Source organism: Rhinoraja longicauda, chromosome 30, assembly GCF_053455715.1.
Source record: "Rhinoraja longicauda isolate Sanriku21f chromosome 30, sRhiLon1.1, whole genome shotgun sequence".
NCBI lineage: Eukaryota > Metazoa > Chordata > Chondrichthyes > Rajiformes > Arhynchobatidae > Rhinoraja > Rhinoraja longicauda.
The window spans coordinates 18609098-18630210 of NC_135982.1; the positions used below are offsets into that span (position 1 = coordinate 18609098).

The window sequence follows — 21113 nt, forward strand, 5'->3', positions numbered from 1 at the left end:
TGATTTTAGAAGCTGTGAGTGTGAATAACTATCCGTAGAAAGTAGTATTTAGGAATGTAGTAACGGGACTAGATAATTCAACCTCTCATCTGCTTTGCCATTCAGAGATTATATTTGATCTTAATCTTAACTTTATTCACCTGCCTTTATTTCCTAATTCTCAATGAACTTGCCTAACCAAAGTCTATCAATTTTGAATTAATATGGCTTTAACTGCTTTTGGAGAGGGGGCGAATTACAAATTTCAGTTTTGTGTGGAAAAAGTACTTGCTATTTTTTATCTTGAATTACCTAGCTCTATTTATCCCCCCAAAAACTAGAAACATATCAGTCAATGGAATGGAAAATTAAGACAATAAGAAAAAATGGTTAAAATTAGAAGAGAAACATCAAAGAAGCATTATTTCAAAAAGTTCAACATAATTTGAGTAAGATAGTACTATATCAGGATTAATGCACCAAAATATGTCAGGAATCAGTTGCTGGCTACACGGAAATTTATTTAGCTACATAGGTGAATAGAAATGTGGGAAGGTATCTGTGCCTCAGACACAGTTGGAATTTAAAAAAACATTTTTTTTGGATGCTGCTGTAAAAAATCCCCAGAATCCCACTTCCAAATGGGAACATTACATTGATAAGTCAAAAGAAACTAGGTATGAAAGAGAAATTTGAAATAGGCAGACCAGAATACACTTGACAACAGAATACATAAACAAAAGCCCAACAATATTAAAAAAGAAATTAAATGAAACTATAACATGAAATGAGAACATTTAATAGCATCAATTGAAAGGCATCAAGTCCCATTCAAGAGTATGCTGTTTTATATGATCGTATCAGGTACATAATTGCCCTTTAAAATAACTTTGTTGGATTGAAATGTTAGTCCTACAATGCATTTCTGCAACCACTAAATGAGAACGTTTTTATGTGCATTACTTGCCAAGTAGCCACCATTGATGCTGAGCAGCAGTCTAAAGGGATTAATTCAGTATTTTGACATGAAGAGTGAAGCCACTATGAGGAAAGTGTATTTTGTGCAGAGGTTAATAGCTTAAGCAAGAGGGCACTCATCAGAAATAATTGCAGGCCATCGACTGGGTGTCAATCGTTACCTACACTAGACTCTCCCAGCTGATATTTGATGTACTATGTTAGTTTAAAAATTGCAGTGTGAAGATTGTGATTTGTATTGGGGAATTTTACTTTGCAGGATACTTATGGAAGTATTTCCTTAGGAAGTATCTGAAATGCCCAAGGCACCAGATTTCCTTCCCTCCGTCCTCTGGCATTGTGTGCTTTCTTCAATTGGTAAATTAGGCAGCCATTTGCAGATAATGAAGTTCCCTCATCTTTGGCATCCACCGCAATTGTCTTCAGAAAGATATAAATAATGAACTTCAAGAGACCTATTGTTCCCATTGTATCTGCACTCAGTGTAGTCAGAATGCTCATTCACTATTCAAGTGATTTACCCTCAGCCATACCTAGCAATTGGTTCCCAAGGTCCAGTCAACTGGCCAAATATTTATCATCATCGATCTAACTAACCTTGCATGCATCATCCTAACGTGGCAATTATCCAATAGCCAAGGTTGCAATAAACCCCAATAATAGTAATAATAGAAGTGCTTGCTCAGAAAAAACCCGATTGTATTCTCATTCCATTCACTGCTGAGCTAGTCGAGTAGTGAAATAGACTACCCATATTATCCTTTTCCAGTTAGGTAATACACACCAGATTATCAAATAAGTCCGCCATGAATCTTTTAAATGACTAACCAGCAAAAAATACAAGAAACCATATTCACATTTTAACTCAAATTCAATCCCTGGTCCGCATTGAGTCAGCTTATTCAGTTGAGGGACACAAACAGAACTGAAATTAGCTGAATACCTCCATGTTGGGGATAGGAACCAAAAGCACCAGAAAAACAAAGGGAAAAGCCGGGATAAAAAAGGAAAGGGGAAAAAGGTCAACAAATCATCTATAATATAAAAACTACTGCATAGAAATGATGAGAGTGAATAGAATTCCCAATTCATTTTTCAAGTTCTTACCTCCTCTCCTGGCTGGAAATTTTCATGGCAGAGTGGACAGTGATTGGCAATTTTCTCAGGCTTGGCGGCTGCAGAAAGTTACAAAAAAACACTTCATTACTCTTTGCATCATGCATTCTAATTATTAACATTTTTACACCTTTGTAGATAAACTGACCACTTGTGAACATAAGCAATATTTACAACTATGGCAACATACTAAAAAAGTTCCACCAACTCTGTTAACAGATCATTTGATATTCAGTATGGTAGCAAAGTGGTTGTGAATGGGCTGCATTGATAAACCTGAATTAATAATCTGGAGATAAGAGCCTGAATCCACCACATTCAATTCATGGTGAATTGAAATCAATTAATTAGGAACATCTATATACTAAAACTCTTGTTTGTTTGTTTCTTCCCGAGCTAAGCCAAAACGGTACACGATAGCGTGACAATTTTAGGCCCACCTTACTCACCGCCTTCCCTTTGGTGCTAATAAAAGAAGTTTCATTGAAATCTGTGTTATATTTTTTAAGTTATTCACATTTTAAAGTTTAAATCTATCTCCTAGAGAGATAGATAAGGATAATATAATACAATATAATATAATATAATATAAGGATAAGGGGAGTTGAGGGGGATGGAGTGGAGGGGGACGGGGAGGCGAGGGGAGGGTGCTGCACCCATGCAGGAGAGGATTGGGCCCAACGGGTTCACTTGGTTTAGTCTGGAATAAAAAGCTAAGAATACTGGTAACTTTCACAAAATGAAGATGACCTACATAACCCAGCTGGTGCACTATGACTCCCAGAGAAAGAAACCTGCCATCCTTACTTGATCTCATCTATATGTGACTCTAAACTGCCTCTACAAAGTGACATTTAAGGGTGAACAATAAATAACGGTTAGCCTTGCCAATGACACCCATATCCGATAAGCAAATAAAATTAAAGCACTGATGCAGTCCAGATCCTAAAAGATTTATAAAAGCAGAGATTTCTGCAAGATATTGGATGATCTTTGCATTATTCACATTACATTATTTTGTTTCGGAGTTGCACATGTAAATTGGATTTTGGCGTGTTTTATATCTCATTTCTGCACCCAGATGGTGAAATAGTCTTTTACAGGGAAGAGAAATGTGGTTTGCATTTGCCCCAGATTATTGGAGTTTTACTGCGCTCATTTTTGAAACTAATTTGCGCACAGGTAACAAGCAGCAGTGAATTAAATTACTCATTTGATGACGACAAGTGAATGGAAACAGCTGTGGAGTCCGAGAAATAATCTTTATTTGCAGCTTCTTGACCAAGAATGTCCCATCCAGTCTACTGCCAATTATAGAGTCAGAGTGTGGAAACAGGTCCTTCGGACCAACTAACCCACACCGGCCACTGTGATAAACAACAGATAAAGTGTTTAAGAATGATTGTTATATTGGTTCCACGATATAATGGAAGTTGAATATTTATTCATTTTAACCCCATAACCCACGAAAGCATAAATTTTCATGAGAAATACAACTCCAGGAAAACTAGTCCAATTTCATCTGCTTTTTGTTTCTATCTGGGGCAAGATGAAACCATCAAAGCAAAGCTTTTATTGACGGTACCTTAATATAATCATTGATGTGTAAACTAATCCAGATTCATATCAGTTTCTCAAAGACAATGAACTCCCTTAGGACCTGGTTCAGCATTTCTTTGGTTCTCAAAATCTGTTTCCAAAATTGCCAAGCAGGCCCAAGGATATGTTTGTCTCCGCCCAGGCAAAGATAAAACTGTTTTTAACTACAGCCTGCATTTGGTTGCAGTTTTATACAGTGTCGTCAATTAAGGTAGGTGTTTTGATGCTTTGCTTCAATTCAAAATTTAATTTGACTGTCATCTCACCAGGCACAAATTTTCAAAAGTTATTCTACACCTTAATGGTAATTTGCCTATTAGGTCAACACTGAATTTGCCAGGCATATCAAGTAGTCAAACATTTGACCCAAAGTAGTTAACTAAACATAAATTCACTGCTGTGCAGTTTATTTCCCGAAAAACAGTTCACGCAGGCTGCAGATTTTATCTCAAGGCAGGATAACTAATTGGACTAATGGTTATTTGGTGGTTCTGCATAGAAATGCTGGCTAAATCTCAGCAGCGTGGATCTACAGAATGCGCTGGAGATAGGCTGTGAGCAAATTAATCTCTTGCTCTAGCTCTGCACTGGAAATAGTTCCTGGTTTTACTGCACGGAGGCTGGATACACCAGATCCTCAGCTTTACACCAACAGTAGATACAGAAAGTTGTGAAATACTCAGCTGGTTAGGTAGTATCTCTGGAGAGAAAAACAAAATGGTTCAGATTAATTAACGTTTATCTGAGCACAAGTGTTCTAATAAATGTTCGTTGATCTGAAACATTATCTCTGTTCCTCTCTATCTACAAACTCTGTCTAACCAGAACTAAATTGAAAGTATTTACTGCTACATGTTTGTGTTCCTTGTACTCCGATGACTTCAGACTCAGCTATGACTTCAGACTCAGCTATGCATAACCAACAACACTGAAGATTGAGCTTCTAAATTATTCACAATATCTTAAGGATCAAGGTGTGTAGGAAAAAAACTGCAGATGCTGGTTTAAATAGAAGGTAGACACAAAATGCTGGAGTAACTCAGCGGGTCAGGCAGCATCTCGGGAGAGAAGGAATGAGCGATGTTTCAGGTCGAGACCCTTCTTCAGACTGATGTCAGGAGAGGGGGCGGGACAAAGATAGGATGTAGACGGAGACAGGAAGACGAGTGGTAGAACTGGGAAAGGGGAGGGGGTAGAGAGGGGAAGCAGGGACTACCTGAATTTAGAGAAGACAATGTTCATACCGCTGGGGTGTAAACTGCCCAAGCAAAATACCTCCTCTCGAACAACCTGATTACATCAGTGAGACCAAGTGCAGGCTCGACGATCGTTTCGCTGAACACCCCCGCTAAGTCTGTCTCAACCAACCTGATCTCCCGGTGGCACTTCGACTCCCCCTCCCATTCCCAATCTGACCTTTCTCTCCATTGTCAGAGTGAGGCCCAGCGCAAATTGGAGGAACAGCTCCTCATTTTTCACTTTATCCCACCCCCTTCCCTGACATCAGTCTGAAGGGTCTTGACCCGAAACATCACCCATTCCTTCTCTCCTGAGATGCTGCCTGACCCGCTGAGTTACTTCAGCATTTTGTGTCTACCTTGATCAAAGTGTTCAGTTTGACAAAGGATATGAACTACAACGGAATACCTAAGACAATAACGTAAATAACAGACCTGGGTCAATATTGCAATTTATTTTTGATATGGTAAGACCGAGGATATGCAAACCCGTCTTCATCGATGGGTAGGTGGTGAAGAAAATTAACAACTTGAAGTTCCTGGCCATACACATCTCTGAAGATTTGTCCTGAACCCAGCACATTGATGCAATCATAAAGAAAGCCTCTACTTCCTTCTTCTAAATTGAGGAGACTTGGCATGTCGATGAATACTCTCTTGCACTTTTGCGGGTGTACAATAGAGAACTTGTAGACTGGTTGCATCATAGCCTGGTTCGGCAACTCAAACACCAGGGAGCAAAGGTGACTACAGAAAGTGGTGAATACTGCCTGGTCATCCTCCCCACCATTCAAGGGACCGATAACATTAGGTAATTTCCCTTATAAAAAAGTTGATTTACATGTTTTTTTTAATTAGTTTAATTGCTTTTGTTTATCCAGTTACTTTTAGTTCCTCTAGCAATTGTAATTTTCGAATTTTGTCTGAAATGTGTAATAGTTTCTGACCGCTTTTGAAAGTATTTAGTGTGTTTTGGCAGGTTTGACAGCTGTTAAAGAATCTCTGGAGGTGGAGCTGCTATTTTCAGAAGATTCTGATCACCTGTTGGCCATTTGACGATCTAGGAGATTTTTACAGTACACAAGTGTAAATGTACAAAAAGGCAGCCAGCATCATCGAGGACCCACGCCACCCTGGCTATGCTTTCAAATCACTCCTGCCACAAGGAAGATGGTACAAGAGTCTGAAAACTGAAAATTTCAGGTTCAGGAATAGTTTAATTCCAACAATATCAGGCTATTGAACACTATAAACACCATCTCTGAACTGCCCTGGGGATTAGGGGCTTTGTTTTGTTTTGCACAATATTGTTTTTTTAATTTATTGACTTTTTTGTTTGTTTGTTACATTGTCTATTGAGTACTGTGTTTGTAAACCTGTGTACTGCTGCAAATAAGAATTTCATGTATCTGTTTCGATACATCTATATACTAAAACTCTCGTTTTTTTGTTTGTTCCTGAACTACAGCCAAAACGGTACACAGCGTGACAATTTTAAGCCCACCTTACTCACTGTCGTCCCTTTGGTGCTAATGGAAGAAATTTCATTGAAATCAGTGTTATATTTTAAAAGTAATTCACATTTTAAAGTCTAAATATATCTCCTAGGGAGGGAGAAGGAGGAATGTGGATAAGAGGGGTTGAGGGGGATGGAGTGGGGGAGGGAGGAGGCGGGGAAGGGGGGAGGGGAAGGGGGGGCGGGGAAGGGGGGGGCGGGGAAGGGGGGTGCTGCATCAATGCAGGAGAGGTTTGGGCCCAATGGGTCCACTTGGTCTAGTATGATAACAAAACAATCTTGACTCTTGGCTATATTGGCAATCTGAAAAACTTCTGATGACCACTGGTGCAAAGGCAAGAGTGACCAATATTCCAAAAAGCTCCCATCCTTTCATTTTAACTGCTTTCTGATACTGGCTCTTCATGAAATCGAGCTGCAATGTCTATTTCAAGCAGTAACTTAGAAGGTTCTCGGAAAACCTGGTTGCCATATGGACTCCATTTATTCCAAAGGAGAGAATACCTCTGAGGCTGTCAGAATAACATTAGATAATTTTCCTTGCATTAAAAAAATTACATGTTTTTAAAATGTTTAATTAGTTATGTTTATCTAGTTAGTTCTAATGGTTTTAATTTTTGAAATTTGCCAGCAATCTGTAATAGTTTCTGATTGCTTATGAATGCCATAAACATTTACAAATTATTTGGCGGGTTTGACAGCTGTTAAAGAAGCACTAGAGGTAGGGTCTGCTACGAGTTACTCCACACAAATTGCTGGAGTAACTCAGCTGGTCAGGCAGCATCTCTTTAAAACATGGTTAGGTGATGTTTCAGGTCGGGACCCTTCTTCAGACTGCCACAGGATGCTCTCGGTCTTGCTCTATGGGGCTCCCTCCCCTCTCACCAGGTGTTGCCCCTTCCTGACGACCGTTGTTTTGGCCGCTCCTCCCTCTAACACTGCCTCCTCCTCCTTCTCCCTGGAGTCAAGGTGGAAGGTGGTGACCTCTAGGGAGGAGGCAGTGGTGAAGTGGCATTGTACAAAGCAACAGCAAATGGGAAGCAGCAGCAGCTGGGTGAAAAGGGAGGGAGCACCATAGTGGCGTAGCGTATCCTGAGGAAAGCGTAATTGGCTAGGGGAGTCGTCGGCATCTTCCACAAAATGCACCCGTTGACGCTGCTGTCGCTCCAACTAACTTTGTAACCCAAGACAAAGTTGCTATCCACCGCCTCCCTCGTTCTTGCTCGCCTTCCTAGTGTCGCACTGAATGTGGCTGAAACGGAAAACGCTTTTATATCTATGAAACTGACAGGAAGCTTTTGCTGTCCTCCCATCGGAATAACAGAGGTCATTCAGGAAATGGGACCGCTTATTGTGAATTGTTAATGCAAGTGCGTATTTACATAACTCGCCTATTACGCAAGTTGGTGAGCGCCTGTACATAACTGTGAATGTAGAAGCATTACATGAAATTAGGTTGATGCACCGTGTACTTATATGGTCAAATGGGATTTATGATCATGTTCTCCAAAAGCGACTTGGTCAAATCAAGACAGATGTGTGTAATTTCCTTATCCTTATTGAAAAAAATTAAATTAGATGTAACAATATTTTTTGTCTTACCATTGCAGTTCTTCATTTTCAGATGTTCCTGGAGATCCTCTTTTGCTATTGCCTCACTACAACGCTGACACTTCCCAAAGCTATCTTTTTTATCACACTCGGTTATCCTGTGCTCAGTGAGACTGGCTATTTCTACCACCTGGATAGAGAAGGAAATTCAAAATTATTTCTGAATCACAGCATTTCAGTTTGTAGGTTAATATGAAAAGAGAATCTATCCATAATATTGGATAATGAGAAAACATTCATGGACCATGCAGTCCCTTGAGTTTCCAGTTTTATCACTTTAAAGATCAGCATCACAGGTAGATAGTGTAGTCAAGACGGCTTTTGGCACATTGGCTTTAACGGTCACGGTATAGAAGTTGGAATGTTATGTTACAGCTGAACAAGACATTGGTGAGGCCGCATTTGGTGTATGGTGTTCTGGTTTGGTCACTCTGCTTAATGGAGTTGTTAAACTGAAAAGGATATTGTTCAGCTGGAAAGACCGCAGAGAAGATTTATGAGGATGTTGTCAGGACTTGTGGGCCTGAGTTATAAGGAGAGGTTGGGCAGGCTGGAACTTTATTTTTTGGAGTGCAGGAGGATGAGGGGTGATCTCATAGACACAAAATGCTGGAGTAACTCTGTGGCTCTTTGGTGTAATCCATTATCTTCAGTTCCTACACACGCGATCCTATAGAGGTGTTAAAGATCATGAGGGGAAAAGATAGGTTAAATGCATAGTATTTTACCCAAAGTAGGGGAATTAGGAACCAAAGAACATAGGTTTAAAGTGAGAGGAGAAAAACTTAATAGAAATCTGAGGGGCTACTTTTTCCACATTGAGGCTGGTGGGTTTATTTACGAGATGCAAGAGGAGGTAGTTAAGACAGATATTATAACAAGGATATGGGCCATATGTGGGCAGATGGGACTAGTGTAGATGGGCCATCTTGGTTGGCATGGGCAAGTTGGGCCGAAGGGCCTGTTTCCATACTATATGACTCTGTATCCTATAGCAAATGAAAAGACGAAGAAAATCTAAAACATTTTAAATCCCTTTATTTAAGGCTACACTCCGTTGACATTATGCTCTGCTTAATAGAAGAAAAAAAAATCTGTACAAGCTAATCCCCATTAAGTTAGTTATGTTGCAGACTTATACTACCGTGTAGTCTGTTCTTTTGGGACTCACGGCCCTGTTGTCCTCATTCATTCTAGCACGTTGTTGAAATGTCATACTCTTTATTAGAAAAAGAGCAGATATCAGTCCTCACGATCAGGATTGTGGTAAAACGTGCAATTCAATAGACAATAGGTGCAGGAGTAGGCCATTCGAGCCAGCACCACCATTCAATGTGATCATGGCTGATCATTCTCAATCAGTACCCCGTTCCTGCCTTCTCCCCATACCCCCTGACTCCGCTATCCTTAAGAGCTCTATCTAGCTCTCTCCTGAATGCATTCAGAGAATTGTCCGCCACTGCCTTCTGAGGGGCTACTCTCTGAGTGAGATTTACAACTCTGAGTGAAAATGTTTTTCCTCATCTCCGTTCTAAATGGCCTACCCCTTATTCTTAAACTGTGGCCCCTGGTTCTGGACACACCCAACATTGGGAACATGTTTCCTGCCTCTAACGTGTCCAACCCCTTAATAATCTTATATGTTTCGATAAGATCCCCTCTCATCCGTCTAAATTCCAGTGTATACAAGCCTAGTCGCTCCAGTCTTTCAACATACGACAGTCTCGCCATTCCGGGAATTCAATTCATTATATATGATGCAGTGCACTATATATTGACCAAGCCTTTTTCCCCTACATATTTCCTTTCTTCATTTCTTACTTCTATTGAGTCTCGACTATTTTCGCACCTTCTCCATTTTGCAGGAGATATTTTGAGCTTCCAGCACATAGTTCAGAAAAAGTTTAACTTTTGGGTTGTATTATTTCCAAAGTTGCCCTCTTTAACATGACTTTGTCATCCAAGTAAGGAATGGCAATGTGAAGGGAATGTGAAGGGAATTGTGGCGGCACGGTGGCGCAGCGGTAGAGTTGCTGCCTTACAGCGAATGCAGCGCCGTAGACTCAGGTTCGATCCTGACTACGGGCGCCGTCTGTATGGAGTTTGTACGTTCTCCCTGTGACCTGCGAGATCTTCGGTTTCCTCCCACACTCCAAAGACGTACAGGTATGTAGGTTAATTGGCTGGGTAAAATGTTTTTTTTAAAAAGTTGTCCCTAGTGTGTGTAGAATAGTGTTAATGTGCGAGGATCGCTGGGCGGTGCGGACTCAGTGGGCCAAAGGGACCTGTTTCCGCGCTGTATCTCTAAATCTAAAAATCTAAATCTAATTAACTTAAGTCCTGGTCTTACCCAGTGCAAATGTACATATTTACTAGTGGAATTGTTTCTCTTCCACCACTGCTGCACATTTATTCACAATATTATGAGCAAGAATGTTGCATAAAACAGGGTGATGGATATATAAATGTATGATCTAAATATTGGAATGGCTGAACTGCGCCCACGTAGTACTCCACCATTGCATATTTATTCATAGTATCATGGACAAGAATGTTGCATAAAAGAGGGTGGTGGGTATATGGAACACACTGCCAGAGGAAGTAGTTGGGGCGGGTACAACAGTATTTAAAAGACACTTGGACAGGTACACGGACAGGAATATTTTAGATGGATATAGTTCAAATGTGGGCAAATGGGACTGTGGAGAGGATGTTTCCACCAGTGGGAGAGCCTAGGACCAGAGGCCATAGCCTCAGAATAAAAGGACGTACCTTTAGAAAGATGAGGAGGAATTTCTTTAGTCCAAGTGTGACGAATCTGTGGAATTCATTGCCACTGACAGCTGTGGAGGCCAAGTCAAAAGATATTTTTAAGACGGAGATTGACAGATTCTTGATTTGTAAGGGTATCAAGGGTTATGGTGAGAAGGCAGGAGAATGGGGCTGAGAGGGAAAGATAGATCAGCCATGATCGCACGGTAGCGCAGCGGTAGAGTTGCTGCTTTACAGCGAATGCAGCGCCGGAGACTCAGGTTCGATCCGGACGACGGGTGCTGCACTGTAAGGAGTTTGTACGTTCTCCCCGTGACCTGCGTGGGTTTTCTCCGAGATCTTCGGTTTCCTCCCACACTCCAAAGACGTACAGGTATGTAGGTTAATTGGCTGGGTAAAATGTAAAAATTGTCCCTAGTGGGTGTAGGATAGTGTTAATGTACGGGGATCGCTGGGCGGCACGGACTTGGTGGGCCGAAAAGGCCTGTTTCCGGCTGTATATATATGATATGATTGAACGGCGGAGTAGACTCGATGGGCTGAATGGCTTTGATGGATATCTCGGTTGGCATAGATGACATGCTGAAGGGCCTGTTTCCATGCTTATGACTATGACGAATGATGCATAAATACTGTGTTATATTTTTAGCATATAGAATATTTAAGTGCAACTTTCTCAAGGAAGTCTTTTAAAATGAAGGTACAAGTAAAACCAAATTGCATGGCTGTGTTTGTAAAAGGTATATTCATGTCATTTATAAACATGAATGTAGTTGTCCACAGAAAGTGTATGTCTTGCACTCTCTTGACCGGCAGAACCCAAATATTTCACCAAGACATAGGAAAACACAAAAACATAATGGAATTTGATACTAAATATACTGTATTGATCTATTTGAAGATGTCAAATTAAATTGACAAAACTTGAGGTTGCTTGAGTATACATGATACCTGTACTGCCTAGAGGCAGAAAAAACAAAATTGAAATGTTATAGTCCATAGTGACACATGTAAAACAAATCTTTACATGAATTAAACAAACTTATAACATTTAACGGATGGTTTTCAGTACTGGGAGAAGTAGGAAACGCAAAGATCACACAAATCAATACCTACATTCTTGCAGGGTAGTTTGTTATTTCAACTTGATAGGGTTCAAATTAGTGTGGCAAGGAGGTGCTAACTGGAACAGGAGGTCAATTGGCCATCGAGAGAAATTAAAAGTACAGTTAAGTAAGTCTAACTGCACTAATCGGCAGGATCAGCTGAATGAGCCCGACAGGGTTGATGATCTGAAGTGCATTCATATTAATGCATGGAGTACAATGGGCAAGGCAGATGAGCTTGGAGCCTGAATTAGTACATGAAACTATGAAATTGAATCCTTTACAGAAACCCAGTTGAAAGAAGACCAGAACTGGTAGCTCAATGCTCCAAGGTACAGATGTTTCAGATGAAATAGAGAGGGATGTAAATAAGCTGTGGGAGTTACATTACTGATTAGGAAGAATGTCACAATTGCTCTGGACATCTTGGAGAACTCGCCACGAGTAGAACTCATGGATAAGAAAGATGTAAAACTCATGATGAGATTATACAAATATGCCTCCCAACAGCCTACAGGAGCTGCAGGAATAGATCATGGAAGGATGTAAAAAAGCAATGCTGATGTAGTGGGAGATTTTAACTTCTCTAATATGGACTGGCATTCCATTAGTGCCTGGGGTTTAGATTGGGCAGAATTTATTGGGTACATCTAGGAGGATTTTCTGAAACAATATGTAGATAGCATAACTAAGGATTGGACTGTACTAAACCTCGTTTTGTGGCCAGGTGATTCTTTTTCCCAGAATGGAAATGACAAAGACGAGAGGACATAACTTTGAGGTCAGATGGCGAAAGCTTTTTTTTTTGCATACAGAGATTGGTGGGTGCCTGGAATGTGCTGACTGAGGTGGTGGCAAATATAATAATAGCATTTAAGAGGCTTTTAGATAGGTACATGGATATGCAGGGAATGTGGATCACCTGCAGGCAGATGAAATTAGATTGACTTGGCATCATATTCAGCACAGACATTGTGAACTGTAGTGTTCTACGTACGTATCCCTTATAGAAGACTGGATCAGAAGATTAAATCATATGGGATTCACAATGAGCTGGTAGTTTTATTCAAAATTGGCTTACCCAAAGACAGAGGGGTATTTTTCTGACTGGAAGTCTGAGACAAATGGTGTTCCACATTATCAGTGCCTCTGCTGTTTATGATTTATACGAATGATCTGGATGGAAATGTATGATCGTCTGCTTAATAAGTTACAGATGACATGGAAATTGCCAGAGTTGAGATTGGTGAGAAAGGCTGGCATTTAGATCAGTTAGAAATTTTGGTGAACAAATGGAAGATGAAATGTAATCTGGATGACAAGCATGAGGTGTTGCATTATAGGAGGTTGAGTGCAAAAAGGAAGTCTTCAGTAAATGGTAAGATTCTTAGGAGCATCGATTTACAGAGGAATTTTGGGGTGCAAGCCCATCGATTCCTGAAAAGGGCAATACAAGTGGAGAGTGGTAAAGGTGTTTATCAGTCAGACGCTGTGCATAATTGTTGACATGTGCAGCTGTAATAAACTTTGGTTTGGCTGGGTTTGGTGTATTGTGTGCAGTGCCAGTATCCCATTACAGGAAGGATATGAGGCATATATGTAGAGACGGTTAGAAGACCTTCCCAGGATGTTGCTTGGTTTGGAGTGGATTAGTTAAAAGGAGAGGTTGGACAAGGGCGACCTGATAAAGGTGATAAGATTGAGAGGTATAGATTGCGCGGATAACCAGAAGTTTCCTGGGATGAATGGTTAAATACAAGAGTGCATAGGTTTAAGGTGAGAGGAGGAAAGTTTTAAAGGTGTGCAGGGCAAGTTTTAATTTTACATACAGTGAATGGTCGGTGCCTCGAACATGCTGCCAGAGGGAATGGTAGACGCACGTCCGATAGCTATGCTTAAAATGCATTTAGGCAAACACATGAACAGGTTGGGAATGATGGGATAAAGACCATGCGCAGACAAATGGGATTAGTTTTGATTGGCATCGTGATTGGTACAGATATGGTGGCCGAAAGGCCTTTTCCAATGCTGCACTGTTCAATGTTTGGGCACACAAAATATTTCAGGACTCCTATGCCAATGCAAATGGTATTTTTGCATATTGTACCAAAACATATTGTTTAAACACTACTTGAATTTCTCCTGGTCAGAAAGCAATGCCAGCTCAGTGTGGCTATAACACAAATTGCCAGTGAATGACATACCTGTTTGCAATGCTCACACCGTCTCAACATTGGACAGTGCTTCCAGTAATGGATGTCCAAGCCTTCATCGGTAAACATTTCATTCCTCTCCCCACAGAATATGCATAAACTGAAAGAGTAAATTGAGATGCAACAAACTCAGTTCAATAATGGAAGATAGCAACCGACTTAAAAATATACATCTATATATATCTATATCTCTAAAACGCTCATCTTGTATGTATGTATGTTCCCAAAATACAGCCAAAATGGTACGCGATAGCGCAACAATTCTAGGCCCACCTTACTGACCATTCGCCTGCAGTGTGCAGTATCAAGTTTCGTTATATTTTAAAAGTTATTCACTATAAACTTTATACTGTGTATGGGACAAGTCACTTTGATCTAATACCTCCGTGTTCGGCTTCACAATGGGAACCCAACGGGTCATATATGAGATTGCCATTTTGAGATCGCCATTTTGATCTAGTATGGTGTCACAACGGGGGAGAGTTGCTGTGCCTGGTGGTGGCGCGCCTGTGCAGTAGCGCCAGGAGGATCGCCACCCGTCCTGGCGTGCCCCTCGCCTGACCTTCCTCCCGCGGTGCAGCGCGCGGAAGAGAGATCCAAAAAAATGGCTGCTGGCAGGGCAACCATGGTGCAGCGCCTTGCGGCCGCTCTCCTACTGATGTCTGCTGTGATGGCCGCCCGGGGCCAGGGCGAGTGGCGCCCTCTTCCCTTTCCTCTCTCCCTTCACCTGCCCCCGGGAGAGTTTCAACGGCCTGGCAGCTGCGCGTGCGCAGTTGGGGGAGGGTTGCCGGGCCCGGCAGTGGCGCACCGAGATCCTTTAAGAACAACGGGACTCGGCGGCTCCAGGGGTCATCTAGTTTTAAATAAAAACAGGCTGACCTCTGGATATTCTAGCATTTGGATTAACAGAGAAGCAGAAACAGACAACTGTTATGAACCCACTACTGCAAGATAATGTAATAAGAATGCAACTTGATGGCAAAAGTAGAATCTCAAGGTAGAGTGTTTATTTAGAAAAACAATCCAAGTTCATCTATAAATTAGAAACTAGTTTTGACTGCAAGTTCTAAACAATTACCAAATGCAGACATGTGATTTCAAGCTGCACTGACTCCTGTACAAGTGGCTTACACAAATGAACAACTTTTTAATTCATGCAGTAATCAGTTTCATGTCTATATGGTACATTGTACCTCATTGCCATTAAGAAACTGAGTGCCAAGGGGTCATTATAGCATTTATATACTTATAAAGATGTACTACAGAAAGCACTGCTGTGGCAGAAACATAGCATGAGCCCATTGTCCCCACTATTATTTTAAGAGCGCGGTGCAGGCTCCTGCTCGCCACCAGCATGCAGATTATACAAAGATCTTATGAATCTGTTAGCCAACCCACTTCAACACAAATCAAAGAATGGTGCAAGAGCAAAAGGGACATAACAGATGGAAAAAAGATGTCGACCTGAAACGTCACCCATTACTTCTCTCCAGAGATGCTGCCTGTCCTGCTGAGTTACTCCAGCATTTTGTGTCTACCTTCGATGCCATAGGAAATTGGGCTTATCAGATGGAGTGAACCATTCATGTATGTATGCCCTGAGATTTTTTTTAAAAGTTCACTTTGATCAACATGCGCAGAATCAGGAAATTAAAAGGAAAAAATATTGGAATAGAATGAAGTAATTACAGCACATAATGCAAAAACAACGTCTGGCTTACTGAATAACGCTGTTAGTGATCTCCATGTGTGCATTGATAATGGCAGTACATGCAGGGGATATCACAACCATTTACAATGTCTGAATGAAATTACACCTTCAGGGATTTTTATTGAAGCAGTGTGAATAATGCTTCTCAATTATTCTGTGAATTCTGTGTAAGAATGGCTATACATTATCTTACCTGATTGGAAAAAGACTGATTTCTCAAACTAGTTCTAAATTGACTTTAGAATAGATCAATCAGCACTGATAAGCCCATTATCACTATTACAGCGGTGGACAAATACCCAAAATGTTCCCACAGCTGCTAAACACCTGTATCTAAATGTTTTCCATATGAAGTAAAAAAGATCAACTTTCTCTTCCTCGTCATAGCCTGAAACCATGGAATTACAATCTGATTAACCTGACAATTACATACCAAGCAACTTATGCGGATATTGTGTTTTTCACAGGTACACTCCAAATTCCATTCATTTGCAATATAATTGCGATGTGCTTCCGAGAAAATCTTGCACAATTTACAATAATACTGTTCAATCACAAAGGAGAAAAATTAACAATAGACATATCGCAAAGGAATCTGCTTGATACGGATTTAAATGGTGTTAAATGTGGTCTTACTTATCCAAATAATCAGCAACTGTGGACTGTTCAACTGGCATTTCTGGCTGAGAAACATGAACTTTTGTTCCTTGATCTGGAAAGATTACAAACAAATCACCTTTTCATTTCAATTTTAGAGCTTGACAGTTTTTCAAACATTAATAGATTCAAGGACACCCGAAATGTCAACTGTCCATTCCCTTCCCATTTGCTGCCTGACCCACTGAGTTCCAACAGCACTTTGTGTTTTGTACAAGGGATTCAAGGGTAACTGGTATCAGAAAGTGCTCTAAAGTAAGATTATCAAAGATATTGAAGAATGACAAAACTGACTCACAAGACCAAAGGGGAGCTATTTCTTGCTTTATTTCTTAATTTTCAGTTATTCCAATTCAAATGTAATTGCACATATTTCAGCCTCATTTAAAATAATTGAAACACAGACAGGAAAATTCTCAAATATCAAGTGAAATATTTTAAATTCATCACAACAGATGCCTGCTGAATGTTTAGTACTATTTACTTCTGTATTTTTTTTTACTATTGTAACAATCAATAAGATATTATCTCAGTTTGAGTGCAAACGCCAACCCTGAATTTCTGTTAAATTTGAAACGACAAATCTGTCCATAAAGTGCATTAACAGACGCTATTCTTCATGGTGACGCATTCATCCTCAATCTGACTACAAAGCCGAGAATGTAGTATTACACGGATTGTGCAGAATTTTTTTGCACTAGCATTCAATTTAAAATGCTGCAAACAGACCACCGAGGCAAAACACTGCGCAGGATAATATAAAAATGTCTGCTCATCTGCAGCAAGATCTTCAGCAGCAGATGAGAATGAAACAGTCTTGGTTGTCCCCAAAAGTATAAATAATTGGAAAGAGCTTCAACAATTCACTCCTAGATCCCTTTGCTCCACAACACTTCCGAGAACCCTACTATTCACTGTGTAGGTCCTGCTCATGTTAGACTTTCCAAAATGCAACACATCACATTTCTCTGTATTAAATTCCAATTAAGCTTATAAACAAACCACACAAAAGATGAATCTCAAAACAGGCACTTAAAAAAATAAGGCAGAGAAGGATACAGGCCTAATACTGGCAAATGGGATTATGCTAGATGGCCAAAAAGATTGGCCTAACTTGATGAACTAACGAGCCTACTTCTGTGATGGACAATAATGACTTCTATTAGGGCTTGTACTGAGCAACCAACTTTTATAATTCACAGTGAACAAGAGCATGCCTCCACGGAACACCTCACTGAATGGCCAAGCAGATTCAATAGTCTATAAAATCAGGCAAATGCACTCCATCACTAGTTTGTCTGGACAAATGTCACTTTTGAATTTTTGAAGTCACAAAAGAATTTTGGGCATTTGGCTTCAATTAGACCGCTTGTTTAACAGATTAAATAACTTAATTATTTATTTTTCTATTATTTGTGAGATAGAATGTATTTAAAATAATGAAAAACATCCATTCGGTTGTGTTGAAAATAGTTACTCATAATAGCTATTCATAAAATAGTTGCCTCCCTCCTTTCGCAGCCTGTCCTCTAATTTTCAGAAACTGAGACATCGTCCCCACATTCCTCCAATAATGTTTGCCTCTTTGTGAACTGGGAATGAGATCTAAATTTAAATCTGTCTACTAGTCTCATCGCTGAATGACACAAGCCTATCCACTTTTTTCTCATTTGTGAATAGATAATGGAAATAAATTTATACAAACCTGTTTTGGAATGTTTGCTGTTCTCGACATCCTTCCCCTGAAAAAAAGTGATATTTAAACGATTAGAATCCTCTTAATATGAATAATGATTGAAAGAATCAGAGCTGGCAATACTAATAAAAATGCTGTGCATTTTGACAAAAATATCAAAAGCACTTAATTTTACACTATTGGACGCCCTCGATAGTGAAGAATGCTTCAAGCTTTTTATCGTAAAAATATTGTTTTCATTTTGCACTGTCGTTAGGCAAATTATAATTGGGTTGATCTCCACCCCAAAAAAGACAAATCTGTCATTTTTAATGAATAACATTTCAACTCTTCCATAGGTGATTTTTAAATCAGTGGAAGATTTTATTTCCAACTATTTCTCTTTTCACAGATGCTGCCTGATCTGCCAAGTGTTTCCAGCATTTTCTACTTTTATATACAAGTTATAAGATCTTCATAGAACCACTGTAATCATTAACTACAATCAAAACTACTTTTAAGATTGGACTACATGTCATTATGCAGAATTATTAAATGCGACGGTCGTAATACCACACTCCAGTGAAATAAACGGCAGTTTTTCCTACATACGAACTTCTCCGAGGATGCCGAATCTCTGGAATTCTCTACCCCCAAAGTTGTGGAGGCTAGATCATTGGGGATATGTAAAGATAACGTAGATCAATGTTATTAATGTTTGGAAGACCAAGTCCCCCTTGTCCTCACCTTCCATCCCATCAGCCGTCGCATACAACATATTATCCTCCAACATTCTCGCCACTTCCAAAGGGATCCCACTACTGGCCACTCTGACAATCTCCACTCCTTTCTGCTTTCCGCAGTGACCATTCCAACCGCAGGAGATGCAACACCTGTCCCTTTACCTCCCCCCTCGACTCCATCCAAGGACCCAAGCAGTCTTTCCAGGTGAGGCAGATGTTCACCTGCATCTCCTCCAACCTCTTCTACTGTACCCGCTGTTCCAGATGTCAACTTCTCTACATCGGTGAGACCAAGCACGGGCTCGCCGATCGTTTCACTGAACGCTCAGTCCGTCTTAACCTACTTGATTTCCCAGTGGCTCAGTACTTCAACTGCCCCTCCCCCTCCCATTTCCTCCAATCTGACCTTTCTGTCCTGGGCCTTCTCCATTGTCAGTGAGGCCCAGCACAAATTGGAGGAACAGCACCTCATATTTCGCTTGGGTAGTTTACACCCCAGCGGTATGAACACTGACTTATCAAATTTCAGATAGTCCCCGCTTTCCCTCTCTGTCCCCTCCCTCTTCCCAGTTCTCCCACTAGTCTTCCTGTCTCCGATTACATTCTATCTTTGTCCCACCCCCTCCCCTGACATCAGTCTGAAAAAGGGTCTCGACCAGAAACGTCACCCATTCCTTCTCTCCCGAGATGCTGCCCCACTCGCTGAATTACTCCAGCATTTTGTGTCGACCAAGGAATTGATATTGGTATGAGAAAAACCCAGAAGGAATGATGGCCAGGGCAGAATGGCCATCTTCACGTTGAATGGTCTGAAGGTATGAGGGAGCGAGTAGCCTACTTCTGCTCCAGTTGTTTTGTGTGTTATGCTCTCTCTATCAAAACTATTTGGATCAAGTGAAGTAACAACTTTGTTTTCAGAAAAAAAGCAGCATAATGGTGCAGCTACCTCAGCTACAAGGACATTTCCCCAGCTGTACACAATAAGAAGTTTGCTGGTAAAATGCAGTCAACCTCCAGTGATTAGTTTGCATCAGACCCCTGATCAGGTCAGAAAAGTACCAGCAAAACAACATTTTCCCAATCACATTAAAAGTAAGTGTTTTTTTGCTTCAAATACCATAAAGCTGATCTTCACATCAAACACGGAAGTTATTATTTGCAGTTATCAAATTGCTTTATGCAAAAGCAAACAGGAAAGTTCCAAGATGGACAGATATCATTCCTCAAAATTTGATTAAATAGCTTACCTTCAGAGAATTCTACTTGGAAGGGATGGTGTGTGCTACAACTGAAATTTCTCCACATTGCAAATTTAAGATTCTAGTTTATAATTAAGATGTGGCAGTATACATTTGAGTAAAGATATTGCTTAAGCTACATTGTCTTTGGGACATGTAAAGCACCAAGGCAAATTCCTTGTATGTGTATATACTTGGCTAATAAAATTTATTCAATTCAACATTAATCTAAACGATGAAATTAATGAAGCACCACAGAACAACTTGTTCCCTATAATGCAAGTTAGAAAATGGTTTAAAAAGAAACCTATAACTACTTGCAAGGAATATAGAAACCTAGAACAGGGTGGACCCATTGGGGCCAAAGCTCTCCTGCACCCTCCCCTCTTGCACTAGGTCTAGCACCCTCCCCTCCCTCACTCGACCCCAACTCCCTCCCCTCCCCCACCCCCACCCCACTCTTCTCCCTACCCCAATCTTCCCTCCTCCCTACCCCACCCCCCCTCTCCCCTACCCCCACTGTCCCCCTTCCCCCCCACCCCCACTCTTTTCCCCCCACCAACTCCCTGCCCCCCACCCCCCTGTCCCCCTTCCCCTCCTCCTCCCCACCCCAACCTGCCCTCCTCCCCACCCCACTCTCTCCTGGGACTACACGAGGCAGACAGCGCGGCGGATGGGACCCGGCCGAGGTGGGAGGCGGACAGCACGGCGGGAGCTGGGAATACTCGAAGCCGGCGGCGGCGGGAGGAACGCATAAGATGGCGGAGCGTGAGGAGGGGGAGCGGCGGCCATCTTTCTGGAGTCGCGATGGGGCCGTCAGTGGAAGCGGCCCTCGTCGACATTAGAAATCTTGAACGAAGCAGGTGAGCTCAGGATACTGAATGTCACTTGGAACTACACCAAATTTTTAATAGAAATACTCCAAAGACGTACAGATATGTAGGTTAATTGGCTGGGTAAA

The 21113-nt window shown here is 41.0% G+C and overlaps 1 protein-coding gene across 10 annotated transcripts in view; it reads right to left on the bottom strand.

The window, feature by feature from the left end:
* Positions 1-21113, bottom strand: part of LOC144607991 (centrosomal protein of 104 kDa-like) — an 85076-nt gene that overhangs the window by 7897 nt on the left and 56066 nt on the right. For 5 of the 10 annotated variants that reach the window (XM_078425187.1, XM_078425189.1, XM_078425186.1 and 2 more), the window contains 5 exons: positions 18202-18238; positions 16476-16551; positions 14120-14228; positions 8029-8167; positions 2065-2132 (listed from right to left, as the gene is read on the bottom strand). In XM_078425187.1, coding sequence (XP_078281313.1) covers positions 2065-2132; positions 8029-8167; positions 14120-14228; positions 16476-16551; positions 18202-18238 — 429 coding nt within the window. Of the gene's footprint in view, positions 1-2064; positions 2133-8028; positions 8168-10807; positions 10881-14117; positions 14229-16272; positions 16384-16475; positions 16552-18201; positions 18239-21113 lie in introns of those variants that run through there. The other 5 variants (XM_078425190.1, XM_078425192.1, XM_078425191.1 and 2 more) reach the window with 4 other exon arrangements.